A 27,531-nucleotide genomic window follows, 5' to 3' on the forward strand; every position below is an offset into this window, starting at 1 on the left:
TCGTCACGTGGGACTAGGGAACTGAACCCAGGGTGTTAGTTTGGCGGCCAGTGCCCTTCCTGGCTGAGCCCTCTCACCAATTATCAGCCATATTAAGAATAGCCTGTTTAGTGTTGCTGGGTTGTTTGTCTTTCCACTTAGTGAAATGCCCAAAGGTGCAAAGCTTTGGTGCATTTTAAAAAACAATGAAGACATTGTATTTCGCCCTTCAATTTTCAGCCACTTAAATGTTTTTTTTTTCTTTAAAAATAAAACAGTCCTGCATATACGCTTTTAGAGTCCGTCCATTATATATATAGAGAGAGCTAGGCTCGAAGTGTGTCTCTGTGATACAGGGATTGCCCAGCATCCACAAGGCAGTGGTTTGACCACTAACAACACAAAGGCTAAGAAACGAAGTTACAAGGACTTCTTGACCAACAACAATTCAAACAAAAACCAAGTTGTTTTTTGTTTGAGCTTTTAAATAGCTAGATATTTGTTTAGCTTTTAATTGGTTAGATAATAGCTAACATTGCATTGAGACTTCTAAAATCTATAAAAGAGAACTTATTATCCAATAGTAGTGCATGTGAGACTCAGCTCACTCAGTTAACATCAAGAAGCAACTTCTCTAACTTTAAATACACCAAATCCTCATGAAAAACGTTTCACAAACCCTGGGAATACCCAACTTTCGACTCTCTAATCAGAAACGTAAGGATCAATAAGGACAAGGTAAGAAATTACGTGTAACATCACGGTGAGCAAAGGTCAACACATTGAAGAAAGTTTCATGAGGTTCCAGACACAGCAGACTTCTGAATTCCTATCATGTAAATTCACCCCTGCAAACAAGACTGCATGCAGGAACATACAATGAACCGATGGCGAAGGAGCTCAGTGTGATGACAAGTTGACAAGACCCCGACGAGCAGTGGCACACTGTCCCCGCCCTTCTGACGACTAGATTTTCTTTTCAGTCAAAATGGGCTTTTTCTTTAGTCCCAGCTCCCAACAGATACACAGTCGATGAAGAAGTAGAAAAAGAAAGGAATCAGTTAATGTCCATTACAATTCAAGTACATCGACTACATTATTCAGACACATCTTGATTCTGTGGATGATACATTTGTTTAAAAATGGACAGAAGCCCTCACTGGTACAAATTGGCATAATTATGCTCTAATTGTATTTTGAGAGAAAAGTTTCATTTTAACAGGAAGGGTGATGTGTAGGAGGAGCTAAGGTAGGAGGAGTACTGAGAGCAAGAAAAGGAGTAAGAAGAGGAGAAGAAGGATAGGAGAAGCTAGGTGATGAAAGAGAGAAAGAGGGGGGAGACAGGGAGGCAGATATTCATGTATCTCCACCAGTCAAAGATAGTTGTTATAGCTAGGTCGGTCAGTGGGTTACACCTCTGATTGAACAATTCCAAACTTATAACGCTTATGATTAACATTATTTTAAAAAAAAATGTATAAATGCAAAAAGGAAAAGGGGGCATGTGATAGGGGATTTCTAAGGGGGATGGAGGGGAATGGGGAAAGGGGATGGCATCTGAAGTGTAAATAAAATATCTAATAAAAATAAATAAATAAATAAATAAATGGACAGAAGCTGCTGACTCCTGTGGTTGCATTAGGAAAAGGCTGGAAGAAGCTGAGGAGGAGGGCGACCCTATAGGAAGATCAACAGGCTTAACTGACCTGAACCCCACAGACACTGAGCCACCAACCAGGCAGCATTCACCAGCTGATATGAGGTCCCCAACACATATAAAGAACTGCCAGGTCTGGACTCAGCAAGAGAAGATGCACCTAACCCTCGAGAGACTTGAGGACCCAGAAGATGTCTAGTGGGTGGGTGTAGGGACATCCACTTGAAGATGGGTGTGGGGGCAGGGGAAGGAGGTATGAAATGAGGAGCAGTCAGAGAGCAGACGAAGAGAGCTGGACTGTAAAAAAATATTAAAGAATAAATAAATAAACATTGTGATAAATTAAAAAAAATATTTCCTGGCCAGGGACATAGCTCGGGAGCGGAGGGCTTCCCTAGGAGACACATGACCCTTAGTTCAATCCCAGGCACCACGAAAGAGACAAACAAAGCTATTGGGTCAACTTCATAATTTATCAACAGGCACACGTAAAAGAAAACAATAACCGGGCGGTGGTGGCGCACACCTTTAATCCCAGCACTTGGGAGGCAGAGGCAGGCGGATTTCTGAGTTCAAGGCCAGCCTGCTCTACAGAGTGAGTTCCAGGACAGCCAGGACTACACAGAGAAACCCTGTCTCAAAAAAAAAAAAAAAAAAAAAAAAAAAAAAAAAAAAAAAAAGAAAAAAGAAAACAATAAGTTGCTATGAAGTTTTAGACCCCTACATTATTAATTTGGGGTTTCTTCAAGAACATCCATTTGGGGAACAACAGTAGTTTCCTCAAAAGACCTAGTCTTACTAGTGAGAGTTTCAGATCCCAGAAGATGAGCATTGGGTGGGGGGAGGGGCAGAAGAGAAAGGAAGAGACACAGAAATCCTGCGGTGATGTCAATCGGCTAAATGACTCTTTCTGTAGTCTACGGACCCTTTCCACACTTGCTGTCCAGTACACACACGCTGTAATCCTCATAAACACAGCGGGACAGCATGGAAGATGACATCCATTTTACAGGTAAGGTATGTAGGTTACAGAGAAGATCATGTTTTCTGCAGGTCACAGAGGTGTCCGAGGGATGCCATTGGCACCTAAGACATGCAACAAAGATGTCTGGTGCACGTTAAACATGGTCTCTACATTGTCATCCTCCCCGATGTCACATCCTTTCTCTCAATGACCCTGAATCACAGGGTACACAGCTATGTCCTACCGTGTGGGGCTTTAGGATATGAAATGGCAGCGGAGCTGAGGTTCCACATAAAGTTTTGAACTTCGGGGACCTGAGAGAAACACCAGGAAGTTTCTCCTCTCTGTGGTCCTCAGGAGACAAGTGGTTAATCCTTCTCGTGGACAGGAAGGGAGTCTGTTCTGTTCATTGCAGGTAATCTAATCCTGAGACTGCAAAACGTATGTGAGGGACTACTGAACATGCTCCCATCCAGTCTATAGCATATAGCTTCATGTATGTTTCCCCACAAACTACACACTCTTCACGTACTGGGAACATACTGTGTCCTGGGCAAGCACTCTACTATGAGCTCGAAACAGTCAAGGAAGAAACTGAAAGTCCTTATTCTCATTTTATTTTTTATGTGTGCGGCACATACCTGTATGTGCACTATTGCATGTGCTATGCATCTGGAGGGTGTCAGATGACCTACATTATTGTCCTCTGCTTTATTCTTTCGAGACAAGGGTTCCTCACTAAAGCTCATGGAGTTTGTGGTTTTTAGCTAGGCTGACTGGCCAACCAGACAACTCCAGCAATCCTCCTGTCTCTGTCCCACCCCCAGCGCTGGGGTTACACATAATCTCAGCCATGTTTAGCTTTACGTAGAGATTCTGTGTGTCTGTCTTAGTTATTGTCAACTTGACAGGAACCTAGACATTCCTGGAAAAAGAAAATCTCAACTAAGAAAGTGCTCCACCAGACTGTCCTCTGGACATGTGTGGGCATTTTCTTGATTGCTGATTGATGTAGAAGGGTTTGGGCCCACTGTGGGCGGTGTCATCTCTAGGCAGCTGATCTGAAAGATAGCTGATGTAAAGTTCTCTTTCTTTGTTGGGTCTCTGTGTGGTTTAGGAATCAGAGTAATTTTAGCATCATAGAATGAATTAGGTAGTGTTCCTTCTGTTTCTATTTTATAGAATAGTTTGAGGAGTGCTGGTATTAGCTCTTCTTTGAAGGTCTGATAGAATTCTGCACTAAAGCCATCTGGTCCTGGGCTTTATTTATTTATTTATTTTTTGAGAGGTTTTTAATGACTTCTATTTCTTTACGGGACATGGGCCTGTTTAGATAGTTTACCTGCTCTTGATTTAACTTTGGTATGTGGTATCTGTCTAGAAAATCATCTATTTCATCTAGATGTTCTAGTTTTGTTGAGTATAGTTTTGTTGAGTATACTAGGATCTGATGATTCTTTTTGAATTTCCTCAGTTTCTGTTGTTATGTCTCCCTTTTCATTTATACTTTTGTTAATTTGGATACTGCTTCTGTGCTCCTTAGTTTGACTAGTGGTTTATGTGTGTGTGGGGTGGGGATGGGACATCTTAGAGATGGGGAAAGAGAAATGGGATGAGGAACTGTCAGAGGGCAAACAGGAAGGGGACAATGACTGGACTGTAAAAAAGATTAAATAGAAGAAGAAGAGGAGGAGGAGGAGGAGGAAGGGGAGGGGAGGGGGAAGGGTAGAAGGAAGAGGGGGGAGGGGGAGGGGGAAGGAGAAGGAGGAGAAAAAGAAGGAAGAGAAAGAGAAGGAGGAAGAGAAGGAGGAGGAGGAGGAGAAGGAAAAGGAGAAGGAGAAGGAGAAGGAGGAGAAGGAGGAGAAGGAGAAGAAGAAGAAGAAGAAGAAGAAGAAGAAGAAGAAGAAGAAGAAGAAGAAGAAGAAGAAGAAGAAGAAGACAACAAGGAGGAGGAGGAGGAGGAGGAGGAGGAAGAGGAGGAGGAAGAGGAGGAGGAAGAGGAGGAGGAAGAGGAGCTGAACAGCCTGAGAAAGCAAAGCAGAGAGAAGAATTTGTCTGTGGTTTCTGCTTCAAGTGCCCACCTTGACTTTCCTCAACAATTTACTATAATAGACCTGAAAGATATAATAGACCTTCTCTTCTCTGAGTTGCTTTGGTTATGGTGGTTATTACAGCAAGAAAATGCTAAGAAGAACAGTGTCCAAACTTAGTAATCACTCTTACCCACCCAACAACTCCTCAGCCTGCATCCCTAAGAACCAGCAGAGTAATTTCTAAGTGAATATTTACTAAGTGAGTACAGGAATCTGTTGGGAGTGGCAGGTAGAAGCCTGGGCAGGGACGGGAGGAGAGGCAGAGAAAAGGAAAACCTTGAGTCTAACCTATTAACTAACAGATTTTTATTAAAATCTTCACATTCTGTGAGGAGTACAGATGATCATTTTGTTACTTAGTGCATCTTTAACAAGAGGAGTGCCATCAAATTCTGAAAGGGAACCGTGATCCCAGGGTTGAGACAGAGCACGTGTCTCAGCAGACAGTATTTATGAGTTCGGCAGGCTATTTTTTCAAATTATACTCTTGGGAGCTCAGCCTGTGCTCTCTGGCTTCCAAAAGGTGACTTTGCAAGGCAAGTTTTCTCCCAGTAATTAGAGGCATTTATCTTAGAACTCATTTGACTACGGCAGTGAGGTCACAGGCTGCCAGCCCTACTGTCACAGCCTTTCTCAATTAAAGGCAGTGGCATTTCACCTCCATGCAAAATATTAGTAAATTAACACTCGCCACTCTGCATTCATTTGGGAAATCTGCTCAGTGTGTGAGGAACCTGAGAGGCAGGAAGTCATCAAGACAACACAGAATACCTTTAAGCCTTGTACATATCAATTAAAACTCTGGCTTTGCTTCTTGCAGTTGAGATTTGGTCTGTGGGGTTCATTTCTTTCATTATGCATGAGGCAGTAATCAGTACTGTTAATTGGTGGGAAAAACATGACAACACACACACACACACACACACACACACGCACACACACTGCAGAAAAATCTACACCAATGCTCCCGAATCTTTCCTAGAACTCAGTGGCTGTTTTAAGACAAAAAATAAATGACGTCTGGCATGGTAAGTCGTTTCCAGACCAGATTTACAACTTTGACTTAACACACAAACCACACTGTAAAGACTGCAAAGAGATTACTAGCCGATCGCCTCTGTTCAGGGCATCTTAGTTCACCCAGACCTCCTTAGGTCTGCGACTGTGCTTCAGTTGTTACATAAGAACTGGAAAAAAAAAAACCAAACAAACAAGGGATGGGTGGACATCATTCTCACCAGATCCCCAGTGGAATACGGCAGCCCACTGGGCAAGAACTCCCAGTCTGAGGCAAAGCAGAAGAGAGGGCAGAAGAGAGAGGACTCAGACTGCCAACCACAGAGCAGCTGCCACAGTATGAGGCTGCCCACCATAGACCAGCTGCCACGGTAGATGCTGTGGTTTTCGTGGCATGAGGAACTATTTCATGGCCCATGATCTCAGTCTTTGCTGTGACTTAATAACTGAATCAGATCTGTCAGTCACCTCTGAAGCTCACACTCAAACCTGAAGAAGGGCCTGAAGACTCAGTATCATCCTTCATTGGGACACTGACTATCAGTGACCTTAGAACCAACCGAGCATGTAGGAAAACATTTATATTGACACGTGTGTGTATGCATGCACTCTATTAAAGATCAGAAAGATGGACACCTCCCATTTCAATCCTAGCTCTCATTTACAAATCAGACCATCAGAGAATATTACAGCAGTCAGGATCCATTACCATTTACAGTACATGACAGAGTCTAACTTAAAAATCAAAGCTCCTTCCACAGCACGCCGACTGCGGTCTACTGATGTCATGAGGCCTTAGTAAACAGAGAAATGGGCACACGTTGCTTAAAACTACCCAGACTGTGGCCTTGGACACTGTACGGGAGACAAGATTAAGTCATCCCCTTCCATAAAAATCAAACTAAAATGCAAGGATTTAAAAATCATCATGGCTGAATCAAAGGATATCACTAAAAATGACTACCCCTTTTAAATGGATGCCGCACACTGTCCCCAAAGCCACTCCTTAAAATTAAGAGCGTTTCCAAGTGAGAACATGGCCTGGTTGGAGGTCTGAAAGTCACTCTTGTGCAGTTATGCCCCCGTGAAGCCAACTTACAGTCATGATGAGCCCCTTCTCCTGGAAGTACTTCACTAGCGGGGTGGCGTTCTGCTTGAAGTTCACTAGTCTCCTCTGGGTAGCTTTCAGGTTGTCATCTGGCCGCCCCTGCTGCTCCGCACGCTTCTGTAATCTTTCCTTGAGCCTATGGTTGGCACAAGCCAGGAACACCACCAGGTCAGGGGTGCAGATCTGAGGGAAGCAGACAGGTAGGCAGGTGTTTAGGGTTTCAAGCAACACACACAGGACAGCAGCAGGACCCTCCAGAGGTTCTGTTGTGGTGGCCACGTCCTTAGCTTTCTGTTTTTTTCCAGCTTATTTCCTGAGTTGCTCTCTACACAAGGCTAGGACTGCCTCATCTTATTACCGTCCCTGTAAATGACAACCTATCCCATGGGGCAGTGTGTGGTAGCCCTTTATACTTCAGAAAACACATTTTCTGTCTATGCTCACATACATTTTCAGGCTGAACTTTGCTAGAGCACGCACAACCTGATGGTAGAGGAGAGATGATCACTGGGCCCCAGTTGTCTGCGGAAACCAGTGTTTCCACTGTCACCACTATCTGTCTGTATTTTACAACTGGCTGGTGTATGCTAAGGGCCCGAAACTAAGCTAGCTCCTTATAATATGACCAAGCTTCACAGCATTCTACAAGGTAATACACATCAAGTCTGTTTTGTACATGAGCAGAACAAGGAAGGCTTTGAGAATTCAGAGTTCACACAGTCACTAAGGTCAAAGTTGCATCTTGCTCTGTTTTGTCTATAACCTCTCTCTCTTTCCCCGTCACACAGCCCCAGAAGGCCAGAGTCCTTCATGACCTACCAAAGAGTTATGTGGACACAGCTAAAAAATAACCAGTTTTTGTGTAACCGAGAACTCGAGTGTTTAAAAGGTGACATGACAAGGAAGTGAATACAGTTTACTGAAGTGAATACAGTTTACTGCCGAGCCTGGGAAGAGGTTAAAGGCATGGTGGTTTAAAGTAAGAGTCTCCAATTTAAAAGAAAGAATTGCTCCTCTGTCCTAGGAGATGGCTGGGTGTGTAAAGGTATTTATCACCAGGGCTGACAATCTAAATATGACTCACATGCTGAAAAGATAAAAGTTCCTCTAACCAAGTTGTCCTCTGATCTCCTCACACATGGCATGGTACTTAAGCAACACACACACACATGCACACAAACACACACACACATATACACACATGTAGGGCAGTGGGCTGTGAGAAGCAGCTGGGTGTTTGGTTGAGCATGAGTTTCAAACCCCGGAACCTTTATCGGACGGCAGGAGTTCAGCTCTGCTCCTAGGCCCTGTTCTTTTCACTTAGCTTCAGTCCTCCACAAGCACTCCCAGAGAGAGGTTTATGACCATCAGTCACGAGGAACGGTCCCTCAGGCTCTCCCACATGCAGATGAGGTATCTTTAAGCTCTCAGGCCAAGCCAATAGACATTATCTGCTGCCAGACCCTAACCCACCCCAAAACTGTATATAAGGGCTCTATTTAGGGAACGTGAAAGCGTGCTCAAGAATCATCCTGGTGTCCGAGAGTTTCTGTCACAAGAGCTGTAACTCTTGGGGAGAGCTCTGCTCTCCCGGAACCTGCCTGGGACACCAAGCTGCCTCCTTGACAGCTAGCTGGCTCCTTATCGGCCCAGCCTGGGCCTGGACCAGCTCAGCACAGAGAGACAGGTGCAGCACCTGGGAGAGACCGATCAGCAGGGGCAGGCAATCTCCCCTCCTGCTTGCACTCTGTGTCCTTTGGCCTCGACCTCCCGCATCAGGCAGGGCCGGAGACCTACAGACAGTGGAGATGCAGGCCCCAGTCAGGAGATCGTCGTGGGACACCCTCCAGAACAAGGGACCCACATACACACACATGCACACACACACTCACACACACATGCACACACACTCACACACATATGCACACACACATACACACAAGTGCATGCACACAAACACACACATATATGCACACACAGATACACTCATACACACACATGTACATACACACATATGCACACACACATGCACACACACTCACACACATATGCACACACACATACACACAAGTGCATGCACACAAACACACACATATATGCACACACAGATACACTCATACACACACATGTACACACACACATATGCACACACACATGCACACACACTCATACACATATGCACACACACATACACACAAGTGCATGCACACAAACACACACATATATTCACACACATGCACACACAGATACACTCATACACACACATGTACACACACACACATTCACACACACACACACACACACACACACACACACACACACAGAACATAAAGCAATTTTTTTAAGGAAGAAGAAGATTGTCTTCGGAGGCTGGAAGTCCTTGTGTCAGGACCTGACAGCCGAACGGAGGCCAAGATTTGAACGACCACGCATTTGTGTCCTCATGAGCCAATACGGATGTGTGAGTGGATGTTCCCGTCTTATCCTGAAGACTGCACAAGGAAGCGACCAGAACAAACTCAAGACATGTGAGCCATGCACCCTGCCACTTGATTTTCCTGTGTGATTCTGGGTCTCCTTTGTCATAGTTTTTCTTTTGTTTTTTTTTTCCTATAATGTTTTTTCCTCTCAAACGCCCAAGCAGGTTGTTTTCCAAGTCTCCAATCATATGTTACCCTCTGTAAGCTTGCTCTCCTGCAGAGGCTCTCCTGGTTGGTTCTCATCTGTAACCTATACTGATTCCAAATACACACTTTCTCCATTGACTTTCAACAGCCCAGTATTTTTCAAGTGTCTTTGTGACAGTTCTTCCCAGAAGTCTTAATGTAACTTGTGACTCAGCCAGGTCCGAAATGGACCTTAGCATTTTTCTACCTCAATCTTGCCACAGTAAAACTCCCCCCTCCTTCTCCTCCCCTCCCTTCACTGCCCCTCCCTCCCCACTCTCTCTTCTCCCTCTGTCCACTCCTGGTAACAATGTTCATCTCTTAAATCTCTAAACCAGAAGCCTTAATAGACACCTGTAACCCACACCAGCCTCCAGTCTGTCTCAGGGATAGCCACACCTCTTGGTTTGTCTGTGAGAGCCTTCCAGCCTCCCTCCAGTGCCCAGCGTCTGATCACAGTGCCTCAGAGAAAGGGACTGAGAGCCCGTTTCCAGAACGAGATTGTCTTTAGGTTCTATTTAGGACAGCGGTTCACAACCTTCCTAACACTATGACCCTTTAATAGAGCTCCACATGTTGTGGTGACCCCAACTATAAAATTATTTTTGTTGTTACTTCATAACTGTAATTTTGCTACTGTTTTGAATCATAATGTAAACGTCTGATATGCAGGACACCTGATATGCGACCCTTGTAAAAGAGGTCACAACCCACAGGTTGAGAACCGCTCACTAATCTAGCAAACTTCAGTCTTTCTGAACCCGTTTTCTTAAAGAAGAGGGAGATTCTCAACACAGGAATTTAGCATTCCCCCTTTAAAAACAAAAGAAAGAAATACAAACAAGACCGTGTGTGGCTGAGGTGAAGGCTCGGCCAGGAAGGGCTTGCCATGGAAACACGAGGACCTGAGTTCAGATCCCCAGAGCCCCGTGTAGAAGCCAGGCATCAATACATTCTGTAATCCTGTGTGCAGGAGGCATGCACTGCTCAAGCTCCCTCGTCTGCCACCGCAGCTCAGTCAGAGGCTCAGGGCCAGTGAGAGACTCTGCCTCAAAAACAAAATGTAAGCTGGACAGAGCTAAGAAAGACCCGTGATGAGGCTGACCTCTGGCTTCTGCACATACATGCACACATGTGCACACACACCATCTCCACATGCATACATACAAAAACATATACACACATGTGCTGTAGTCATACACAGATAAATACACCCAAAAATGCAAATTGCTTTTGAATAACCTTAAAAACTTAACAAAATCACTTATAGTTTTTTATGGCATACAATCAGGAGATGACTTGAAGCTAAAATTTTGTTTTCTAAAATACTGCACTATAAAATTTGTATTTATTATTATATGTAATATTCATCCTTATAAGACATAATAAAGGGCACATTTAAAACTACTTCAAATAAATTACATAAGGAAGGAGGCAACTTTTGTTCTTGTTTTGTTTTGTGAAGCAGGGTTTCTCTGTGTAGCCCTGGCTGTCCTGGAACTCACTATGTAACCCAGGCTGGCCTTGAACTCAGGAATCTGTCTGCCCCTGCCTCCTAAGTGCTGGGATTAAAGGTGTGAGCCACCACACCCTGGCAGGAAGCAGGCAATTACTGACAAACAGACTACACTATACTTATATATTATATATAAGTTTGTTTTGACAATGTTATATATTAAAAAGCAGAAAAAAAGGTCAGAATTGGATACAAGTGAAAACATCTTGTAGTTTTAAATTCTTGCACTGTATACCTATGCAAATCAACTGGCTGATGCTCGGATGCTTGTGTCTTAGTCCAAGTGGTATGTAAAAGCTTCCCTCTGTGACAGAGTGAGGCCATAAGTAGCTTTACATATTGCATTCGGTCTTGTGGTTGGTTTCTGTATACCAGAGATAGCTTCAAATTCATGTCGTATACTCTGAATAAAATTGCATTTTGTTAGGTTGGTATTTAAATTAGTCGATTTTATAAGTAGTCACTTTAGACTTATTAAAAAATGGTGTGGCACATATATATATTATATATATATATATATACATATATATATATATTATATATATATTTCTTCTCTTGAGTGGAAGATCAGTAAGGAGAAAAATGGTCCTAAAGTGAAATTACAAATTTAATTAATTTTATAACTGTGATTACTCCACTGTCTTTCTTGGTACACACTGAAAAGCATATGACTGTGAATTCAAAACAAAACAAAAATTAAAGCCTAGATCAGCTAAGGCTAGCCCAGTAGCTAGAGTAGTAAGCAGCCTGACCCCAGTTGCTGGTGGCCTTCACTTGCTTGGGCCTCATGGTGTCCATGTGAGAGAGAACAGTATGTAACTTGCTGTGCTTTTCTCTCCCCACCCGCCAAAAGCAGGCCCCATTGTGTGAAGTCGAGTGGGGGCGACAAAAGCCACACTGCATGCTGTGTGAAAGAAAGCTGTATGCAGGGGAGGCTGGAAGCTCTCAAAATGAACGAGGAATCTGTGGAGGACTACAGAAGGGCAGACGTCATGGTGCCTTGGGTCTCACTCCTCAGCTCGACTGACAGCCCATGTCCATCCTGGGGCATCTCTTTTCCTTTCTGTGCACTTCTGTCCCATATCTAAAAGGCAGGACTCTCCGTTGACCTTCCAAGAGGCTGCCAGGTTCTTCATCCAACCTGTACTGTTTCCCTAAAACATCTCATAAAATCATCCTTGAAGTTCCTTGTAAACCCATCTCTGGGTTCTTTGATTAGTGAGGCCAAAAGGGCGCATCAGTTTCTCTGGTAGCAACTGTGTTTCAGAAGATGTGAAACCCTTATGGATTGTTCACGAAGTTGACTTGCAACTTGGGGGAGGGAGGGCTGCCTCATCAAACAGGAGGAACCCTCCAGCCCTTGGCACACCCCTGCTCAGGGAATGTGCTGATTGAATGAATGAATAGCCAGGTACACAGATACAAGAGAAAGAAAACAGAGACACCGCTTTTGTCTACAAGGCAGTAAGCGGTTGATATTGCTTCCCCCATTGGATTAAGCCATTAAGTCCTCTCCCCAACCCCCCCTCACCCCCCCACCCCGGCTTCCCATGGATAATTCAGTCTCCCTGGATCCATTTTAAGCCCTTAATTCTGTTCAAAGGAATCAGCCTTTGTATTCACAAGAATACATTCATGGTGTCAGGCTCAAAATGCAACTCAGTTTTAATAGTTTCTCACCCAACAGGGTTGCTTCTGCCCTGTTCTTTATGAAGCCGTTTTGGGAGAGCTTTGACTCCTAAATTGGATCTGCTACACTGTCAGAAATCCGGAAGAAAAACACAATTAGTGTTGAAATAAAAACTGGAGTCATATAAAGTAAGAGGTGGACAAGGAGTGGAAGCTACTGGCCTGAGTTAACCCCAAACCTGCAAACATCTGCACTCTGATGACAAACGGCTTTAAAACTGGAACGAACATTCAGTATCCTGCCCTGAGCACTACCTGTTCCAGGTACTGATGATTAAGGAGTGGATCTGGGGGCTCTCCCTGAAGTCTTGCTTCTAACGGGGCTTCTGTCTGCCTTCCCAGTCTACCAAATGACTTCTTCACACATTCAACATTTACCGAATGAAAACCTCTGTGTCGCTCTGCAGCTGATAGATCAGCTATGAAAGGAAAGCTGATTGATAACTGGATTTCATCATCTTTAAAAAAATCATTTCACTTTTAAATCTTGTGTGTTTATCTCTGAATTTTTTGCATATTAAACACAAATGCCCTGTGTAAAAGCAGCAGGTTCCTGTAATCATCGAGCCATCTCTTAGTGTGTGACTTCATTTTGTGTGTGTGTGTGTGCGCGCACATGTGTGTACATGCACAGGTTTGTGCTTGTGTGCATGTGTGTGTTGTACTTATGTACCAGGGCACAGAGATCAGAGGAAGATGTTGGGTGTGGTGCCAGCTTCTTCCTCTGTCACTCTCTGTCTTATTTATTTATTTATTTATTTATTTATTTGAGACAATGTTTCTCGCTGGAGCTGCTATTTTTCAGTTAAGACAGTGGCCAGCAAAACCCAAATCCTCTTGTCCCAGCTGGCATTGAACATCTGGGGATCTAAACTCAGTCCTCACCCTGTACAGCAAGTGCTCTCACCCACTGAGCCACCTCCCCGGCCCTTCACCATCTTGAAACATGGAGATCTTTTCTGAGAGGTTTCCACCAGGCACGGGAACAAACCTGGCAACATGTACCACCCATATGAGTTAAACGGCAGCTGCATCAAAAGTCATTTTATTACCCAGGCTCATAAATAAGTCTAGTGAAGGGTGGCACGGGATACCACAGTGGGGCCATGAGATGGCTCAGTGGGTAAGGTACCTACTGCCAAGCCTGAGGACCAGAGTTTGATCTGTGGTGGTGAACATGGCAGGAGACTCTAATGTCTTCTGGTCTCCACGTGTGCACTGTGGCACACATAAGACATACAACCACATGAATACATGAGCACTAGATAAACAAAACGTAGTTTAAAAGAACACTACACTGACCTTGGCAGACACCAAATATTCAAATAAGATTAGGCGTACAACATGGCCATAAAAATGGATGTCATAAAATATGTCAAGCTTTCCCGAGATCATCAATGCCATTTCTTAATTTTAATAGTTTTTTTTTTTTGGGGGGGGGGACTAAAGTTATCCCTGAAATTTGGTGAGAAATGTGGAGAGACAAGATGAGCAAAGCCACCTTGGAAACTCAGCACCACACGTGTGACATATTGCAAATGTGTGAATGTGTTTACCTTATATTAGTCTAATTGGATTAAACTCAATGGGAAATGTCTGCAACATTGTATCAAAACCAGAAAATCTTACTAATTCAGAAAATTCAAGTGGAAACTTCCCACCCACCAGAATGGTAAAGGTAATAGAGACCAGTAAAGCCAGGTGGTGGCTGGGATGTAGCAACTGGAGGAAGCCCGTGCGTGTCATTTGTCCACTCCCTCCTTCATAGCTTCTGCACTTTGTATTGATGAGATAGATCCGCTTTGGGTACCAACGATGGGCAATAAGCACACAACAGACACATCCTGACTCTGATGGAGCTTAACCAGAGGAGGAGACAGACCCTAAGTAAAGAATCACACAAGCAAAGGCGGAACACTACGAGAGCACCCCACAGGGAGAGCCAGCTCTACCAGGTAAGTCACAGGAGGCTCTTAGCCCCGTGAGCCTCAGGAATCTGTACACATGTTGGCTTGCCCCTCATCGGATGCAGTTGTAGCACCATCCTCTCTAAGGGGGGTGGACTGTGGCCATTTTTTTCTGGGCAGGAAGGTGCAAGTAATTAATGTCTTGGGTTAATTTTTCAGCATTGAATTTGGAAGATTCGAGACACTGGGATAGATACACTGGAACAGTGGCAAAAATGGAGTCATGTCAGCTGTATTCTTTGTCTGTTCTCTTTCCTCAGTTAACCAGAGGCCTCAGCTGTTAAGTTTTTCAGTCCTAGAAGAAAGAGCACAATGTGGGAAGAGTACTGCTCTCTTCAGAAGGCGCCTGTTGTTCCCAGCCTCCTCACTTTTAGGGAGAAAGCATGTGAGGGAAAGTTGGTGGGAGCAAGGCCTTTTGGTGTGCTACAGTTCCGAGCTGAGGGGCAGCTTGTCTAGAGAGAAGAGTTGTCCCTCTCTCTCCCCTCTGCTGTTCATCTTGACTTGCTGCTTTCGGGATGGCCAGTGAAATGTGCTGAACTAGATTCTCAGAAGGCCAGTGTTGGAACAGCTCCAGGTTCTCTTTCCTCTGCACTGTCTAGATCAACATTTCTGGGGCAACCGTGGGACAGTCTGAGACTGGGGATGAACAGGGTTGGAGGCTGTCATTTGGCTTGTCTTGGTCTTAATCTCTAGGCTTTGGGTCTTGCTTTTCCACACAAGATAAAAGGGATTCTCAGGACCAGAGAGATAACTCAGTGATTGAGTACTTCCTGCTCTCTGGTTCCCAGCACAAATGTGAGTGGCTCCAAACTGTCTGTAACTCCAGCTCCAGGGAACCCTCACATACACACGTACACGCACACGTGCACATGCACAATGCAAATATGATACATAAATTTTTCTTTTAAGGAACTCTGTATGATTCAGACGTGTAGTTTGGAAACAGAGTTCCACAGTAAGGGGATGTGTTTTCCAGCCCTTGTTGTCCCCTGAGTTCGATCAACTCTGGGATGAAGGTGGGCTGCAGATAGGATCTGTTTCCTACAAATGTCATTTTTCTTCCTTCCTGCATCTGGTTATTTCAGCTAAGAATTAGGCCTTGATGATTAAAAAAGAGGAATCAGACATTTCCCTTGATCTTAGAAGTCGTGACTGAGATGGAGAGAGAGCACTAGGAGACGTGGCTCCAGGGGCCTGCCAGCTCAGCCAAGAGGAATGAGCTAAAGAGTTCTGTCGCACAACATAGTGAGCAGTAATGTGTCGCCTCTTACCATGGCTGACAGTAATTTTGAATATCCTCACTACAAAAACACAGCACTAAAAAAGTTGATGTGGAAGTGTGTCTTAAGTTGCTCAGCCGAGCCATTCCACGGTGGATAAGTATTTCAAAATGCCATTTTGTATATAACGAAGAGGAATTTTTGTCAATTTAAAGATATTAATTGAAAGATCATTGTGATAAGCAAAATGTCTCTAAAATAAGTAAGTAAAAGGGGGGACCCAAGTCAGTTGATACTTTCTCCCCAGTCTTTTCATAGAACAAATACATTTCTGTCATGAGGATGGTCCCAGTCGTGGGATTAAATAAAATCTGGTTCACCGTGGTAAAGCCAGAGAGCAACATAAGGAGCCTCAACAGCAGCGGCACCGAGTGGGGCAGGCTTTAAACAGGGGAGCTTCTCAGAGACGAGGTTCCTGAGGCCAGCCCCTCAGCACAGGCTTTACCCCTGCTTTATGTGACAAGAACTTCGGTATAGCATGAGAGGGCAGTGCAAGAGCTCAGTGAAAACTCGGAGTCATTGAAGCTAAAGTGACCGCTGTGACTAAACATAAAAACGAGACACTGCTTTGTTACGTTTTAGGGGAATTAACAGTATATGAGACCTTAGTGTTGACGGTTTGGGTGTTTTCTGTGAGAAACCATTTCCTATAATTTCTCTGACCCTGTGATGTTCTCTTCCATCCCCCAAAGTACACACATTGTTTTTACTACACCAGAGGACTGTTACCTAGGATACTGTCCCTTCCACAGTCAGTCTCATAAGCTGGATTAGTCACATCCTCTGAATGGAATGCATCATTAGTGGTTTAAAAGTATAACCATCAACATCAGTTTATGAAAAATACATTTCTGTGGCTTAATGGCGCTGAGCTTCATCCAATAAAAGCAGCCAGGAACATTAGGATGCCAACATGCAGAGATTGAAAAGAGACAGTTAAAGGTATTGTTTGATATATATCATATTGGCAGCAAGCAAGTAATGCATACTTAAGGGGCTATTTTCCACACAGATATCTTCCTCCATCATAAATTAGGTTATTTAGGTTTCTAGTTTATTTGCTTAGTTATTCATTTGTCATATATATATGATATATATATATATATATAACACATATACACATATACTGATATCTTACTGTTATGACCTAGAAGTTGGGTTTCTAGGAAGGTAATAGAGTGAGGGCCAATGACAGAGCAGGGGCAGACAGCGGAGATTAACAGAACATTCTGGAAAGCCAGCAAGCCTGGGCTGTCCATGACAACATACCCTTCTGTGAAGAGTTCAAATACAACACAGTCACTGTGAGTTTCATTTTAATCATCACCTAAGAACTACAGGTAACCTCTGATAGCATTAGGCGGTCAGCTCTGACACAGCCAAGAAGCAGCCAGGCGTGGTGATGCTTGCCTGTAATCCCAGCTACTGGTGTGGCTGAGGCAAGATGACCGCAGGCTCAAGGGCAGCCTAGGTTGTTCAGTGAGATCCAGTCTCAGAAAAAAAGATAATAAATAAAAGAAAACAGAAGGACTTTGTCATGCTGAAGGGAAGAGACAGCCAGGGCAGAGTGCCAGGGCTTCCTGCCTCTGTGGGCTAAGTCTCATCTTCCTGGTTCACGGTGCTCAATGTAGGGACTCCTTGATACTGAGGCCAGTGACACTAGGGTAATCAGACCAAAGACAAAGAAAACAACCAATAGAAATGGTGGAAGAATCAGACGCTAATTTTAAGCGATTCTGCCATCACCATAGTGATTTTCCTTGGCAGATTTGGCAACAGTATTCAGCCAGTTTCTAAGCCAGCCTGTCTCGCCATCCTCACCAATGCTGAACATTTAAGCTCATAATGTTGACAGAAATTGTCCTTGGTATGTGACTGCCAACTTGATTCAAACTGTCTACTGTGCAGATAAATTCAAGGAAGCAAAACTACCCGGATGATGCTTAGAAGTGCACAGGCCAGCAGAAAATAGCAGAAAGATGTCCTCTCCTGACACTGGCTTCACACTGGCTTTATGCACCTAAGCTTCCTGTGTTCATGCAGAAGCTGGAAAAGGTGAGAAATTCTTAAAATGAAAAGTACATTTCAGATCATCAAGTGCATTTCTTAGGGGAAGATGAAATTCAAAGCTATTTTAAGTGCAAACTGATACTTTAAGCATAGGAAATAGGTGTGAAGTTATGTACAGTTCTATTAACTTATTGAATAAAAAAATTCACCTAAAACATTATTAGAGTGTATGAAGGATTTGTAAGTGTATATATATAAGTGTGTGTGTGTGTGTGTGTGAGAGAGAGACAGAAACAGAGATAGAGAGAGCGAGAGAGCGAGAGAGCGAGAGAGAGAAAGAGAGAGAGAGAGAGAGAGAGAGAGAGCGCTATAAGCTCCCAGCCATGGGTTCTGGCAACTGAAGAGTCTTTTAAGAGCACTGGTGCTCTTATTGGCTGAGCCATCTTCCCAGCCCCTTAGTTTCTTTTTCTTATGTATATGTTATCCTGATTTGTGTGTCTGGAAGATGGTAACACTTAACCACAGATACATACACACTTCCTACAGCTGTGTTTGAAGCTAATGCATGCTTGCTGCTTAGTGTGCACTCAAGGACAAATGCTCTCTCCAAAGAAATTCATAGGAGACTATCAAGCCGTTCCTGACTGAAGAAAGACAGTGTCCACTCTGCTCTTTAACACCAACTTTCTTTGCTTCAAAGAACTCTTCCCTTTTTACTGATGAGAAAACTACTTTAAATTCATAGCTACAGATAGCTTCATTAGCTGAGGCTATCTGTGCATGGTGGCACATACCGGTAACCTTGGGGCAAAAGAGTGGGCTGAAGCTGAAGGATTGTGACTTCGAGGCCATCCTCTGCTTCTCACGTTAAAACAAAGTATCAAAAAACAAACAAACAAATTCCAGTCAGTGTTTGAGAACATACACTTTATGTTCTCCAGGTTTTCTTGTGCATCTTCTGTGTGAGAACCAGTGAAGGAGATATATTGGTTTTTTTTTACTTGTTTAATTTGCAAGCATCACTAACCCTTAATATTTCCACCAATAACATGTGACGTCAGGATTTAACTCCCCACCTCATCTCTCAGCTTTTAAATAAACACTGCACTGGATTATGTAATGAAATGCTTTGCTCTCCTGTGAAAATGAAGTGAATGCTCCAGGCCTGTGGCAAAGGCCTGGATTCCTAGTTCTTGGCGAGGCTGAGGCAGGAGGATCCTATGTTAAAGGCCACCCAGAGCTACAGAGTAGAGTCAAGACCAGCCCAGGCAACATAGTGAATCTGTGCCTCAAAATCTAAACTATAGTCAGAGCTGGGTTATAGCTTGGTGGTACTAAGCTTGCCTATCAGACCCAACGTCCTAGGTTCAGTTCCCAGTGCCGGGTCCTTCTACCCCAAAAGATCTAATAAATGGCTTGATAGATTTTGGATTTTAGAACAGGGGTTGGAGTTGGCTCAGTGGGCAAAAACACTGCTGCCCAGGCTGATAGCCTGAGTTTGATCTTCGGGACCCACATGTTGGAAGGAGAGCTGACTCCATGTTACATATCTTCTGAACCTTTTGAAACATTCTTTCTCTCTCTCTCTCTCTCTCTCTCTCTCTCTCTCTCTCTCTCACACACACACACACAGTTGCACACAATCTCACACACACTTTCATACACAATCACACATACTCATGTACATACTCTATCACACACACATAGACACACATTCACACATACTCTCATATACACACTCTCTTACACACACAGACACACAGACATACACACTAACACACACACATCCTCTCCCACACATACTCCCACACATGCTCTCTCACACACACTCACATGCATATAGACACACACACATATACTTCTCTCTCTGACACACAAACAATAAATAGAATTAAAAATGTTTTTTTTTTTTTTTTTTGGTTAGAACATAGGGTAGGAATAATTTGTTCCTGGAATACAGGATGGAAATTCAGTCTTTAGCTCTCCTGTCTGCACACTGGAGACTTGCTTCTTCTCAGGGTTTATATCTGGGGATGGCCAGAGAACCCAGAGCAACCCTCTGGGTCCTCAGCAGAGCAATAGCAGAGCCATGAACATCTAAACGTGCTACATAAGATGAGACATTTCTGCTACCACTGGCTTATATCTCTAAGAGCGATGTCTCCTTGAGGCACACATGAAAATTAGTTCAAGTGTCACAAGGTGGCCCCCATCAGCACCACAAGCACATACATGTTTTTCTAACACATTTCATGCTAGTTGAATTTGTAATGTTTAGCAGTGGTGAACAAAAAATGCTATTTTTATGAAAAATCAAAGGAATTATTTCTGATCATTCCTGATGGACATTTTCAATGCACCCCTCAGCGATTTCTGGCAAGCTAATCTTTGGTTGCTGTCTCACTAATGAGGGGGTTATTTTCTAAGGCTCTGTCAGCCAACGGCTATTCTAAGGATGTCTTACAGATGGTGCTGGTGCTACTGAACTGAACGGAGACTCGAGTGTCACTTGGCCCTGGCAGCCACTGCTGTGACCTTGCCCTTTGTGCCCTGAGAGAGAGAGAGCTGGCGCACAGAGCTGTGAGGCTCACTCACCGCAGCAGGGGATTTCCATCATTAACTTGCTGCAGTTTTCTTTTCTTGTTGTTGGGAAGTATGAGGGACTTGGGAAAAACTAATATGAGATTAAAAAAACAACTTTCTAAATGTTTCTCCTCTCTGCTCCCCTCTGCTCTCCTGTACCTTTCCTCCCCTTGTTTCTCACTGACTTCTCGACTCCTCAGCACTCTCATTTGCTCCTCTCCCCTGGCTTCTCCCCTGCCCTCTGCTTCCCTCACTCCCCCTCTCTTCATTCCTCTCCACTATTTCCCCTCTCCTCCCTTCCCTCTGCTTCCCCCTGCTAGCCCGCTCTTCTTTCCCTCTCTCCTCTCCCTTCTCCCCTCTCCATCCTCTCTCCTCTGCTTCTCCCCCTCTCCTTCCCTCTACTCTCCTTCCCTTACTTCCCTTCCTTCCCCTCCTTCCCCTTCTTTTCTTCCCCCTCTACCACTTCCTCCCTTGCCCTCTCTTCTCCCCTTCCCTGCCCTCCATCTCCTCTCTTCTCCTCTGCTCTTAGCTCCCCCACAGCCCCATATAGCTTGTCTCTGCATCTGTCTACACCAGCACTTTATGTAGACACATGTTGCCTAGAGGAGACTGTTAAAATATTTGGAAGTTCGAGTGAAACATTTCTGGATAAAGTTCCAAAAAGGCTTGTGGTTAAATTTTAACAGAGAACCAGGAATATAGGAAGATCTACCAGGGATTTTAATCCATCATTTTTCTATTTGTCATTTATTATAAAATCATTTTATAAATATTAAGTGTCTAATGTGTCTGATGATTTTTTAAATTAAAATATCCTAAACTTTTGGACTAGGAATATAGTTCAATAGTGGAACACTTGTCCAGTGTGTGTCAGGCCCTGGATTCAATTCCCACCCCCCACCCCAGACTTCCAAAAAATTTCCAGACAGGAAGAACTGGTGGATAGCTCCACTAATTTGTTCTAATGTTTAATAACTGATACTTTAAAGATTTTTTGGATATAGATCATGTTATTTTCTTAAATACAAACACATGCACTCAGGAGAGAGAAAGCAGACAATGCACTATTATTTAAAATCAATGAGAAACATACATAAAAAGATGATGAAGGGATAGACATGAAAGTGCTTGCCTGTGGTGTCGACATCACCTGTGATGTCAGCATCACACATGCTCACCTATGATGTCAGCATCATACATACTCACCTGTGATGTCAGTCTCATCTATGATGTCAGCATCACATGTGATGTCAACATCACCTGTGATGTCAGTACCGCCTGTGATATCAGCATTAAACATGGCCACCTACAATGTCAGCATCGCCTGTGATGTCAGTACCACCTGTGATGTCAGCATCATCACATGCTCAAAGCTAGATGGTCTGCACATTTCTAGGCCACCTAGGGCTATGTGGCAAAACTATGACTCAAAAGCAGAAGCAAATAAATATAAAGAAAAACAGATGTCTGAATCAAGAGCAGGTAAACTATCTAAACAGGTCCATATCTCCTAAGGAAATAGAAGTCATTAAAAAAAAAACCTCCCAACCAAAACCAGCCCAGGGCCCAGAGAATTCTAACAAACCTTCAAAGAAGAGCTAGCAGCAATGTTCCTCAAACTGTCCCATGAAATACAAACAGAAGGAACACTACCTAATTTATTTTATGATGCCATAATTACTTTGATACCTAAAACACATAGACCCAACAAAGAAAGACAACTTCAGACCAATTTTGCTTATGAATATCAGTGCAAAAGTACTCAATAAAATTCTAGCAAACCAAATCCAAGAACACATCAAAACAATCATTCACCATGATCAAGTAGGCGTCATCATAGGGAATCAAGGTTGGTTCAATATATAAAAATCTATTAATGTAATCCACTATATAAACAAACTCAAAGAAAAAAATCACATGATCATCTCACTAGATGCTGAAAAGGCATTTGAAAAAATACAATGCCCCTTCATGTTAAAAGTATTGGAGGGAACAGAAATTCAAGGACCATACCGAAACATTAATATATATATATATTAATATATATATATATATATTATATATATATATATATATATATATATATATATATATATATATATTAAGCCAACAGCCAATATCAAATTGAATGGAGAGATACCTGAAGCAATCCCACTAACATCGGGAACGAGACAAGGCTGCCCACTCTCCCTGTATCTATTGACTATAGTTCTGGAAGTTTTAGCTAGAGCAATAAGACAACAAAAGGAGATCAAGATGATATAACTTGGAAAGAAGAAGTCAAGGTATCACTATTTGCAGATGATATGATAGTATACATAAGAGACCCCAAAAATTCTACCAGAAAACTTCTACAGCAGATAAACAACTTCAGCAAAGCGGATGAATATAAAATTAACTCAAATAAATCAGTAGCCTTCCTTTATACAAATGATAAACTGGCTCAGAAAGAAAAGAGGGAAACAACACCCTTAACAATAGTCACAAATAAAATAAAATATCTTGGGGTAACTCTAACAAAACAAGTGAAAGATCTGTATGACAATAACTTCAAGTCTCTCAAGAAAGAAATTGAAGAAGACCTCAGGAAATGGAGAGATATCCCATGCTCATGGATAGGTAGGATTAACATAGTAAAAATGGACATCATATCAAAAGCAATCTACAGATTCAATGCACTATCCATCAAAATTCCAATACAATTCTTCAAAGACATGGAAACAGCAATTCTCAATTTCATATGGAAAAACAAAAAATACAGGACATCAAAAACAATTCTTAAAAATAAAAGAACTTCTGAAGGAATCACCATCCCTGACCTCAAGCTACACTACAGATCTTTAGTGTTAAAAACAGCATGGTATTGGTACAGAGACAGACACGTTGGTCAATAGAACAGAATTGAAGACCCTAAAACAAACCACACACTTATGGACACTTGATCTTTGACAAAGAAGCCAAAAATTTACAATGGAAAAAGAAAAGCATCTTCAATAAATGGTGCTTGTCTAGATAGCTGCCTCTTATGCAGAAAAATGAAAATAGATCCATATTTGTCACCTTGCACAAAGCTCAAGTCCAAGTGGATCAAGGACCTCAACAGAAAAGCAGATACACTGAATTTAATAGAAGAGAAAGTGGGAAAGAGCCTTGAACTCATAGATATATGGGGAAGTTTCCTAAGCAAAATTCCAATGGCTCTGGCTCAGATCAAGAATTGATAAATGGGACCTCATGAAACTGAATAGCTTCTGTAAGGTAACACTGTCAATAGGACAAATCGGCAACCTACAGATTGGGAAAAAAATCTTCACTAGCCCCACATCCATTAGAGGGCAAATATCCAAAATATATAAAGAACTCAAAAAGCTAAGCTCCCCCCCCCAAAAAACCCCCCAAACAACTCAATCAAAAAATGGGGTGTAGAATTAAACAGAGAATTCACAACAGAGGAATCTCGAATGGCTGAGAAACACTTAAAGAAGTGTTCAAAGTCCTTAGTGATCAGGGAAATGCAAATCAAAACGGCCCTGAGATTCCACCTCACACCAGTCAGAATGGCTAAGATCAAAACCTCAGGTGACAGCACATGCTGGCAAGGATGTGGAGAAAGAGGAACACTCCTCCATTGCTGGTGGGATTCCAAACTGGTACAACCACTCTGGAAATCAATCTAGAGGTTCCTCAGAAAATTGGAAATAGATCTACCTGAAGACCCAGCGATACCACTCCTGGACATATACCCAAAAGATGCCCCACCATGTTACAAGGAAACACGCTCCACTATGTTCATAGTGGCCTTATTTGTGATAGCCAGAAGTTGGAAACAACCCAGATGTCTCACGACAGAAAAATGGATACAGAAAATCTGGTTCATTCACACAATGGAATACTATTCGGCTATTAAGAATGAGGACATCAGGGGCTGGAGAGATGGCTGTTCTTCCAGAGGTCCTGAGTTCAATTCCCAGCAACCACATGGTGGTTCACAGCCATCTGTAATGGGATCTGATGCCTCTTCTCGTGTGTCTGAAGAGAGACAGTGTACTCACATACGTAAAATAAATAATTAAAAAAAAAAAAAAGAACAAGGACATCATGAGTTTTGCAGGCAAATGGATGGAACTAGAAAATATCCTGAGTGAGGTATATCAGAACCAAAAGGACATGAGTAGTATGTACTCACTAATAAGTGGATAGTCTCCAAGAAAGTAGAGAATACCCAGGATGCAATCCACAGAACTCACAAAGGTTAACAAGCCAAAGGGTCCAAGTGAGGATGCTTCAATCACACTTGGGAGGGAGAGGAAAGCAGAGGGCAGAGGGAGGGAGGAATCTGGGTGGGAGAGAAGAGTGGAAGGGGAAGGGAAGGAATGGAAATATACAACCTTGGGAGGTGGGAGGTGGGGAGACCCTCTAGGATGTACCAGAGATCTGGGAAGTAATAGAATCTCAAGAATCAAAGGGAAGGACCTTGGATGAAATGCCCAACAGTGGGGAGAGAGAACCTGTAGTATCTACCTTTAGTAGAAAGATAGAGCATCAAGTGGAGGGATGAACAATTCCCTGACTCAGAATTGTTCCTGTCTAAAAGAACTGCAGAAACAAAAATGAAGAAGAGACTGAGGGAAAGGAGGTCCAGTGACAGGCCCAACTTGGGATCCATCTCAAGGGGAGGCTCCAAGGCCTGACACTATTACTGATGCTATGGTGTGCTTACAGACAGGAGTCTAGCATGGCTATTCTCCAAGAGACCCAACAAGCAGCTGAATTAATCAGAGGCAGATACACCCAACCAATGGACTCAAGTCAGGTACCCTTGTGGTTGAATTAGGAAAATGCTGGAAGAAGCTGAGGAGGAGGGCAGCCCCATGGGAAGACCAGCAGTCTCAACTAACCTGGACCCCTGAGATCTCTCAGACATCGAGCCACCAACTAGGCAGCATACACTAGCTGGTCCGAGGTTCCTGACACATATACAGCAGAGGACTGCCTGGTCTGGCCTCAGTGAAAGAAGATGCACTTAACCCTCGAGAGACTTGAGGCCCCATGGAATGGGGAGGTCTGGCAGGGTGTGGGGGTATATGGGGGTGTGGGGACATCCTGTTGGAGATGGGGGAGGAGGAATGAGATGAGCAACTGTTGGAGCAATTTTAATTAAAATTAAACATTTTTTAAAACAATAACAGAGAACTTTAAAAAGCTGAGCATGCTTCTGCCTTCATAATAGGCCTCTTAGGAAAATAAAACCTCATTATAATATGATGTCTGCTGGTGAATATGTTCTTGGATCTAATTACAGAGATGTTCTGGCTGGCAAGTCCTAGCCCTCTGCGTCGAGATTCAGTCGTTACTTGTTTTGGTATTGCTGTGCCCACCCCCTGACCCAACCAATTGCTGCTGAATGTTGCTGAATGCTTTTTCCACCACTGTCAAAGCACATAGTCTATCCTATACTAACATTTAGGTTTTTTGGACTAATTTGCTTTGATGAATGTACATGTGTACTTGAGAATACTGCTTTACACAGTTGTTGGACAGAGTGTCTTACATGTGTCTATTATTGTTCAAATTATCTCATTATTGATATCTTATCTAGTTGTTATACTATACAATGAAAACACATAAAACTTTCAACTTAGTGTGTCCATTTCATTTCCCTCAGTTGTTTATATCTATAAATGTAAAAAACATATAGAGTTTGAAACAGTTTTATTAGTATATATTTTATAATTAATATGTCACTGAACACGTGTAAATGCAACTGTGGGGCCAGGTGTGGTGGCCCATGTCTTTAATTCCAGTACTCAGAGATAGAGGCAGGCCTATCTCTGTGAATTGGAGGCTAGTCTGGTCTACAGAGCAATTTCTAGACCTGGAAGGGCAGGTGAGAAAATACAACTGTGTGTGTATTCAAAGGATCTGTTGAGTTAACCTGTTTCCGTTGGGAAACATCCCTCTGCCCCTGGTAATCCTCCTTGCCTTGGCTGACTGAAGCATCATCAGTGTTCCCTCAGCTTTCTTTTGTTGCTGCTTGTGTGGTACATCTTTCCTGACCTTTACTCTTGATCCGTGTCGTTATTTTAAAAGCACATGTTGTAAAAACAAAGTATATCCATTTATACCGAAACAGTGCCTTTACTGTACACATACTCCAGTAAAGGTGGGAAACCTTCACAGTGCAAACCAGCATCCTGTTGATTCCTTGGGTAAATTCCACACTGCGTTCTCCTTTTCCCCCTCGTCATATGTGGTGCCCTCTACACGTGTTCACTGTTTACAGACTGCAATATGCTTAGAGTCATAGCTAAATTGGAATGATATGAAAATAATATTTTGAGTTTCCAAAATCTATGACAGCTAGCTTAATTTGACTTCAGTTGGAATTTTGGGAATTACTTAAGACACTCCAATTAGAGCTGCATATGCATTCTCTCCAGGAACTGTCATCTGCTAAGGAAACTGAGGGGACCGGGCTGGGTGATTAAGGGAACTTAGGTCAGAGTGCATCACTGTGAAGGAAGTATTGGGCAATAGCCTTTTGTAACTGGTCCTTATGAAGCATTCTGTGGAAACAAACAAATGTGTGTTTGGTGGGGCAAGGCAATGTACTTATTGAGGAATTCCCATATACCGAGGAGCTGTGAGCAAAAATCAGGTGATGGACCCTCTGCCCTCAGCACGCCTGTAGTGTACTGTACACTGTCCTCGGCCTCTCTAGGCTGCTGTCCACCAGCCATGCTCCAACTCTGTGGCAAGGTCAGCCACCCGTCCAGAATGGAATTGTAGGTTCTGCTGGCCTCTGGCTTCCTGATGGCTTGGAATAAGGGCAAGCAGGACACGGGAAGGTGGCAGAGGGGAGGTAAATGATTATTCCCTTGACTCTAACCAGAGGCTGCCTCCTCTGTCTATGGAGAGTCAAGGCCCCTGCCTGTGACCCTCTTGATCTGTTTGTTCTGGGCTCAGGTAAAAAGTTCCTGCTTCTCAGGTCTGTAACCTTTG

General features: G+C 43.2%; 1 protein-coding gene across 4 annotated transcripts in view; it reads right to left on the reverse strand.

Moving 5' to 3' along the window:
• Ak5 (adenylate kinase 5) overlaps nt 1-27,531 on the reverse strand; it is a 181,841-nt gene that overhangs the window by 124,612 nt on the left and 29,698 nt on the right. For all 4 annotated transcript variants that reach the window (XM_034501205.1, XM_076933423.1, XM_076933426.1 and 1 more), the window contains exon 6: nt 6,810-7,001. In XM_034501205.1, the coding sequence (XP_034357096.1) occupies nt 6,810-7,001 (192 nt within the window). The remainder of the gene's footprint in view (nt 1-6,809; nt 7,002-27,531) is intronic.

Source organism: Arvicanthis niloticus, chromosome 4 (genome assembly GCF_011762505.2).
Source record: "Arvicanthis niloticus isolate mArvNil1 chromosome 4, mArvNil1.pat.X, whole genome shotgun sequence".
Taxonomy (NCBI): Eukaryota; Metazoa; Chordata; class Mammalia; order Rodentia; family Muridae; genus Arvicanthis; species Arvicanthis niloticus.